General features: G+C 42.0%; 1 protein-coding gene across 1 annotated transcript in view; it reads right to left on the reverse strand.

Annotated features, from left to right (window-relative positions):
* The window catches only part of Slc17a3 (solute carrier family 17 member 3), a 28,157-nt gene extending 20,686 nt beyond the window's left edge, over positions 1-7,471 (reverse strand). Inside the window, exons 1-2 of the mRNA XM_051194561.1 lie at positions 7,179-7,471; positions 590-719 (exon numbers count right to left, since the gene is read on the reverse strand). Of these exons, the coding sequence (XP_051050518.1) occupies positions 590-620 (31 nt within the window). The 5' untranslated portion in view covers positions 621-719; positions 7,179-7,471. The remainder of the gene's footprint in view (positions 1-589; positions 720-7,178) is intronic.
* Positions 7,472-8,571: the final 1,100 nt, after the last annotated feature.

Raw genomic sequence — 8,571 nt, forward strand, 5'->3', positions numbered from 1 at the left:
CCAGTATTCTTGCCCAAGAGCAAACCTGCCCCTGCCTCCTAATTAATCTGGATGGGAATCGAAGACAATGAACATTATTGCCAAAGGCCACGCTCTTTCAGAACACTGTGGTAACCACATTGCTGAAACATAACTGTCTAAGAAAAAGACCAATATAATCTGGTGGACAGAGCATACATCTTCATGTTGTCAGTGAGAATTCCTGGAAAGAACCCATGTCTACAAAGACTGACTGATTAGAACTGCAATGATAATTGGGCCAGGCACCAACCTGGCCAGTTCAGGTTATATAATGGCTATTGGTAGGCATCTTAGCTGGGGACATGCTTGTAGATTCCTGGGAGATTCCCTTGCACCAGGTTTTTACCTGAACCCAAAACGCCTCCCTCTTTCCAGTAATCTCTTTCAGTGCTTCCCTATTACATCTGCTATGAACCGCCCTCCCCACCCCAACACATACAACCATACACACATTCAACCTGATTGCTCATGTTCCCATTCCCACCCACCCTTGGTCCACTAACAAAATCTCTTCTCATTCCCTTTCCCAGGGAGATCCGGGTGTTTCCCCATGAACCCTCCTTGTTACCTGGTTTCTCTGGGTCTGTGGATTGTATCATGATTATCTTTTATTTTACAGATCAGGGAGGCATCACCCTGTAACTGGTGAAAAACAGATGCAGACCCACAGCCAATCACTAGGTGAAGGTCAGGGAATCCTGCAGAAAAGGGTGAGAAGGGATTGTAGGAGCCAGAGGGGTCAAAGACACCACAAGAAAACTCACAGAATCAACTCATGGAGCTCATAGAGGCTCACAGAGACTGAACCGACAACCAGAGAGCCTGTATGGGGCTACCTAGGCAGTTTGCATATATGTTACAGTTATGTAGCTTGGTCCTCTTGTGAGACTCCTAACAGTGGGGATAGGGGCCATCTCTGACTCTCTTACTAGCATTTGGGACACTACTTCTTATACTGGGTCACCTTGGGGACATGCTTTGTCTTCATGCAACTGGATATGCCATGTTTTGTTGATATTCATGGGAGACCTGCCCTTTCCTAAGTAGAAACCAGGAGGTGGGAATTGGGGGGGGGGAACGAGTAGGGTTGGAGCAAAAAGGGCTGCAGGGAGGGACTGGGAGGAGAAGAGGGAGAGGAAACTGCAGCATGGGTGTAAAAATATAAATTAGAAAAACTCCTATAATACGGAAAGTTTGGGATGTTACAGGTCCAGAGGCTACTTATTTTAATTTGGGATAGATTTAGCCATTTCAACATCCATTCCTTGCCCACCTCTGTGTCATAACTAACATTCTATGACCAATAAATAAAAATCTTTTGAAATCTATTGTCTTAGCATACTGCTATTTTCCACCAACACAAAGTCTATGACTATTATCAGATAGCATCCAAGGCCTACAGAAAAGCTTACCCCATCTTGCTGTACCTGCCTCTCTGGTGTACCCTTCAACTTTATTTTAAACTTGTATTGACTCATAATTTTATTTGTTCTATAGAAGTATAAAATTCATGAAATGGCTTCTATGTGGAGACATGTAATTTGGGGGAACCTAAATCTGTGGTCCCAGTCCATGGTTACTCAAATACGACTCTAGCATAAGCCTTGTATTCCCTATAAGGTAAGAGCTATGGGGGGGGGGGAGTGTTGCTTTTTTTTTTTTTTTTTTTTTTTTTTTGCATTGATAATGTAACAAGCAAAGAACTGATTGCCAGTGCTGTTTTATCTAGAGTGGTTTTCATAAATGTTAAGCCCCTCCTTCATGCCCTCAACAGCTGACAGCCTAACAAAAGTAACTGTAGTCAGCCACTGCTGTAAACTCAGGGCTCCAGTAGGGTACCTGACCTCAGAGAACTCACTGACTCTCTTTTAGATCACAGATCACTCAGTTTATGAACAAAAGAATGTTTGTTCAAAAGCCCTTTGTCTACCCCCTACCATGTCCCCCTCCCCCGCTTTCTAATTATTTTTTAATTAAAAAAGTTCTGATGGGAATGCAGACCTCCTTTGCTTCTGTGGACAGTTCACCTCTACACACATACATGATTTTATGTCACCATATAGAAGTTTCTAAAACATTCCTTTGTAGTGTCTGTTTCTTGGATTTGTCTTCCACAGCTGCCAGTGTCTCCATCACCTAAGTTCCTGGTAATCTGGCACGAAATCTTCAGTTTCCAAGTCTCTTCTCTCCCTCCCCTTCTCCTCTTCCCTTCCTTTTCCTTCTGTCTTTCTATGCACCCCCCTTTCGTCTCCCCCTTAGATCCTCTTCCTCCCCCTCTCATCTCCTCCCCCACTTCTCCTCTTCTTCCCCCTTCCTTTTCTCTCCCTCCCCTTCTCCCTTCCCATCTCTTTCCCTCTCCCTCCATTTTCCCATCATCTTCACTCCTCCTTCCCCTTTGCCTGAAGTTTGGGGAAGGATGTATAGAAACCACCAGCTGTTATTAACAGGCAGACCTTGGGCTGCATGATGAATGTGACTTACCAGTTAGTGCCTGAGGCAGGGCTTCCTGTGTATCCTCTCAGCAGGTTTCTCTTACCTCTTGCTAGTGGCACTCCAGGATTTTCTGCCACTCTGGGACTTGAACTGTTAATCATTAATGGGAGGCAGCAAACCAGAAGCTCAAGAAGAGCTTTTTTTTTCCCCAAATGGCTTTTGCTAAAATGTAAAGAACCTTGTGTCTTGGGACTGTAGAATCTTCTCAGCCTCTGCAGCCCTTCCTGCCTTCAGCAGCTGTGAGCATCACAACCTCCCTCCCTGTCAGGCATCTCCCCAGCACCCCGGAAACTTCCTCTGTCTCTGACACCTGTGTACCCTTAGATGTAATACACCACAGTGTTTCTAACCACTTTTCTTCTGTTTTAAAAATGAGACAAGGTACAATTGAATAGTTCGCCCTTCCCCTCTTTCTTGTTCTTGCCCCTTCTTTAGTTTTCTTCTCCTTTGAGCTATGTGAGCCAGGTTTTACAGAAAAACTTGAACTTCAATCACCCTGCTGCTTCACTTTGTTTCCTGGTTTCTGTAGTTCTCTATTAACCAAATCAAACAGATGAAAACCACAAGCCTCTCTCACAGACCTGGTATAGTTTTCCATGTTTGTTCTCCTGTTTCAACCACTATATTTGTTGACAAGCTACATTAAAAATAATGCTTTGACTTATTTCTCAATTTGCATACATGCTGTCATGTACAATGAGAAATTCTCTAACCCACTTATGAAATTGCTTAAAAATTTCATACGCGCGCATAATGCACTAATGAGGGTTCAGGCAGGAGGCTTACAGCCGGTGGATTGGTGTTGACTAATAAGATCTGAGGGCCAATGAGACAGTTCATGCATGCATTTCTCTCACGGCTCTTTATTCTTCAAAAAAAAAAAGAAAGAAAGAAAGAAAGGAAGGAAGGAAGGAAGAGAAAAAGAAAAGAAAAGAAAAAGGAAAAGAAAAGAAAAAGAAAGTTCTTCCCTTAAGTTCTCTTCAAAAGTTTCTCTCCAAAAGTTCTCTCTCTAAAAGCTCTCTTTAGAAGTTCTTTTAAAATTCTCCTCCTTAAAAATTCTCCTAGATCCCACAAGGTTTCCAGTTTATAGACTCACAGACAACTTACACCTCTCTGACATAGGGCATGCATGGCTCTCAAGAAGGCAGATAAAATCTTGAGAAAAGCAGGTGCCTCACATCTCAGAGGGGAGATTTGACTTGTAAAGTGTGACTTGTAAAACATGCTGTTAACTGATTAAAGGGTACTTCTCAGTGCTATATCAAAGGGGAAAACTAAGACTATGTAGTATGAGCTCTGGACACCCTGGAGAGTAGGAATCCCCCCCTGGGGTCTTTTTGAGAATATAAAACACCCAATATATTACTTTCATATCAAGATTACACATCCAAATTCACAGCAACAGATATTCTGGAGTCAGTATTTCTTGCAGATTTTGCAAAGCAAGCTTTCTGCATGAGAAGTTAATTCTGGTTGGCTGATACCGAGATTATTAATTGCTACTTCCCTAATAAATGATAAAGGCTTTCAGCAACTCATTTTGATCAAATCCCCCTCATTTTCCCCCTCCAGTTCCTCACCTGTCTCCCACTATTGCTATCTACTAGAGCACGGAGAGCATATCAGAGTCCGAATCAGACCCTCTCAGGTGCCAGCAGCAATCAATAGCCAATAGCTCCTTGACCATGGTGGGATTTTAGCTGGCTTAACTTTGCTTATGTCTGTGTTTGCAGTCACAGATGCTGTGAGCTCATGTGCACACTGCATCATGTACCCGGCAGATGTGGTTTTCTGCAGATGTCCACTACTTCTTGCACTTAGAGTCTTTCTGCCCCTTCTACAATGCTCCTTGAGCCGTGTGATCAAGGGGGTGGGATGCCACTTAAAGATTTAGGTCGCACCACAGTCAGTCGTTCCCTACATGATGACCGGTTGGGGGTCTGTATTTAATCACCTCATACTATACAAAGAAGCTTCTCTGAGAAGGGTTGGGAAATGCACTAATCTTCTAAATTTATAGTTTTTTTTAATGGGTAGATAATTGGCATGAACTGCATATCAACCATTGCTGCTTCTAGCAATTCAACATTTTGGATCACAATTCTCCAGCACCTTTTTTACTTTAAATGTTTATGATTCTCATTACATGTTATGAGAGTTCCCTTCTTCTTTTTCCTTTGAGAAATTTTGTGCAGACTTTGAAGGCTGAAAATGTATAAAAACAGCCTCTTTAAACAAAATAATTTGTAGGTAAAAATTCCCACCACCACGGAACCATATAGCGTGACGAATCTGCACACACGAATCCCTACTGTGTGTACCCTGCACCAAAATCAGGGAAGGTAGAGTTTACTAACTGGACACCTGACCCTAAGGAAGAAGTGTACAGTCCAGCTCCAGAGCCTGAGGCCATTAAGGGCAAGAGTTCAGTTAATAAGTATAGAGGATTCCAAATGGTATAGTTTAGCGGGAAAAGAGTGACACACCAGGACGTTCCCTTTTGGGAGCATATGCGGGGAACAGCCCCATGTAGAAGACACAAAGAAACAAAGTCAGGGGACAGCTGAGTGCTTACACTGAATCAAGCTCCTTGAGGAATGAAAATTGTTCTTAAACTGACTGTAGTGGAGTGTCTGGTTCCCAGAGGAAGTCCTTTTCCCAAGGTCAGGCATTTGGACAAGGGCCTCCATCCCCTCTGGTCCTTGAGGAAAATTACTGCTTGCTAAAAGCAGTGCTCTCCTTATCTCTGTCAGGAGGACATTGTGGTCCTTTCATTGATGTAAGAGGGCTCCTGGTGAAGTTACTGAACTTTTGAGAGCCATAGGCTGTTCGATGCCTGCTGAACTTAGAGGGAAAATGCTATAATGAAGTTAATGGCCGCTTTCCATCCCTGAATCATTGAGTCTGCTTTCAACTTTGCCTGTGGCTAAACATTTGAGAATAAAAAGGTATAGCCTTTTTTCATAAATGCATGGGCAACCATCCTGATTTACCCTCAGACTCTGTCATTCGTCCCCTCTCCCCACATCCACCCCCCTTGGACTTCACACATCCTCTTCGGTACCTGAAACTAGTCAAAGTGGGTCTTCAGCAAATAATATTCTATTAGGCAAATGCATCATATCCTTATTATGCATTCATTAGTTGATGGGCATCTAGGCTGTTTTCATTTCTTGGCTATTGTGAACAGAGCAGCAATGACCATGAATAAGCAAGTAAATCTATAGTAGAATATAGAGTCCCTTGAGAATATTCCCAAGAAGTGTTGTAGATGGATCATACAATAGGTCTTTGTCTAGCTTTCTGAGGTGCTTCAACACTGACTCCTGATACAAAAGGTGAGTTTGGAACACCCACAGCAGCACATCAGAAACCAAGGTTGCTCATTTCTCTGGTTGACTCCTGTCAATACCTTGGACGTGTGAAACATCCTCACTGTTTTCGAAGCTGGTGAAGAGTGAGTTTCTACTTATCTCACAGGTGAGCTGATGCTTCAAACCCAGTTTACTCTGTAGGTAGATAATGCTCAGTTTTCCAGAGACCCCTAGGTATATGACTCAGATTGAGTGTTGATGTGAGCTCATCCACAGGAAATAACCTGGGTTCTGCATGCTCTAAGTTCCTCTGGCAGTTCATCTCCGTGACCTTAAGTCCTGTCCTACTGTATAATCTGGAGAGCTCTCCTTTTGATTTTGTGTTTGATTATAAGTATTGTAAGAGGACAGATCACTTCTCAATAATGAGAAGTGCTGACTGAGGACTTGGAGTTACTGGATCTGTCACTGAGGTCCATTTCTTGGGGAATGAAAGTTTTCTTGAGAGTTTCTTTTCTCTACAGGAGAAAGAAATACACATTCCATATGCACATCTTAAAATTTAAGTATATCAAGGTCTTGAAGGTCCCTGGGACATGAAAAATTGTATGCCTGTAGCCTGACAATGGCCTTAAAGCAAGTTACCTCATCCTTTGCCTTACATTCTTCCAGTAGAACAGACCCAGGCTAGGTAAACATCTAGAGCTAACACCCTGTAATCAGAGGCCATAAAACCCTTAGCTCAAGTTGGCAAGATGCTCAAAACACAGTAAACCCTGGTATGTACTCTCTGCCCTGTGGATAACCTTTGACTATAAAAAGATGCTTGTAGCCCCTTCTCTGGGTCACAGAGCCAAATAACTGTGGCCCTAACTAGTTAGGAGTCTTTTGTTTGTTTGTTTCTCACAGTTCTTTTAATAAAATTGATTCTGGTTTATAGACTTGGGTGGTCTGATCCCTGTTATTTGCACAATTCTAGGGCCCAACAGTTTAAGCTCACTGTGAAATCTCACATGTTTTACCACCTGTGTAAAATATTTTTCCCTGAGTCATTTTTAAGGAACTCTGAACTCTAGAATAAATAATCAGCAACTTTAGAATGCAACTATTTCTAACTCTAACCAAGTTGGAATACGTAGTTTATTTTCACAATTTAATATTTAACTTTACTTTTAAATGTTCATATATTTTAACCATGTAGGCTTAACATTCTACTTGGTTTGGCTTCATAAATAGACACAAGATGTTTCTATGCTGAAAAATACTCAACTTTGCCTCATGTCTACAATTAGTTTTGAAATACTTGAGTATATATTGAAATACTTCCTCGACTTAAATTGTTATACTCACCTTTTAAAAATTACAAGTTTTCCTCTTGGGTGTGCTTGAAATTGCTTTGTGGTGGTATGAGAATCTTCAGAGCACATACTCTACACACTTCCTCCCTTTAATTTGAATATCCAGCCAGTATTTTCCATAAGTTCGTGAACAATTGTCCTTAATAGTTATCCATATGACAGTGCATCAGGTTGCTGGCTCCAGTTCTGACCAATAGTTCAGAGAATGTCAGCGCACAGTTAAGGCAACCACGAAAGCCCGTTATCTCCAGCCTAGAGGGCCAGGTCAAGCACTAACAGAGGAAGGCCAGTCCGGTGTACTCTCTGTCTAAACCTCACAAAGTCCAGCTATGCTCAGATGATTCAACCACATCGAGTAAACTGAAGCTTGTCACAGAGACTTGGCTCAATGGCACTGGACATTCCCTGGAACTTTAGAACCAAGCCACAAATCCAAATGCTATGTCATCTCTACTCAGCACCTGTGTCCTCATGAGGATTTCTGGCAAATGCTTTTGCCTCCATGATCAAGTTAAACTCTTATTTTGCCCCTTGTTCTCCATGACCAACAGGGTCATGGACACAGGTCACAAATCTAATATCATCTGGTCATTTAGTGGTTGCTCATAGCGGGAGGGCCATCTCTTCTCTTTTGCTTCCTATCAACTGAGAAAAGTGCTGTTTGCACTTTCTGTTATGCACTCAACATGTTCAACCGTGTGCTGGATTCCCATGCTGAAAACACTCCTCACCTCTCTCATGAAACTTGCTGTCTTCTGATGCTCTTTACAGTTTCAATGCAAAGTGTCCCAGTAACCAAGGAACATTCAGCTCAGGCTATAAAAATCAGTTTTTGAGGAAATGGACAGTTGGGGGTGCACTTACAAGTGGAGTGGCTAAGTGTTTCCAGATAGATTAGTAAACGAAGCCTAATGTAGTATGTATAATGTAGAAAGATTTCATAACTTTCCAATAAGACTCCTTTTCTCTCCCTTTCCTCCATCCCTCTTTGAGAACTCCATTCATGTATGCTCTGCAATCATATTACCAAGCACGCCTTACTTCCAGCTCCCCTTGAACCCACCCCTAATATGTCTCCCTCCCAGTATCATGTCTCTTTTTTATTTTTTTATATCTTAATGAATTCAATTAGTATTGCCTATATGTGCATGTGTGTAGAGAAACTACTTGTTTTAAACATATCAATAAATAGTTTTGATGGGATTAATGAGTTTAATTATTTATTTTGAGACAGAGTCTCACTGTGTGGCACCAGCTGTCCTGGAACTTCCTATGCTGACTAGGCTGGCCTCAAACTCACAGAGGTCTACCTGCCTCTACCCCTCAATAGAATGAAAGGTGTGTGTCATCTCTTCTGGCAGGATTCATAAATTCAAAAAAATATA

This window comes from Phodopus roborovskii, unplaced genomic scaffold (assembly GCF_943737965.1).
Source record: "Phodopus roborovskii unplaced genomic scaffold, PHOROB, whole genome shotgun sequence".
NCBI classification, from domain to species: domain Eukaryota; kingdom Metazoa; phylum Chordata; class Mammalia; order Rodentia; family Cricetidae; genus Phodopus; species Phodopus roborovskii.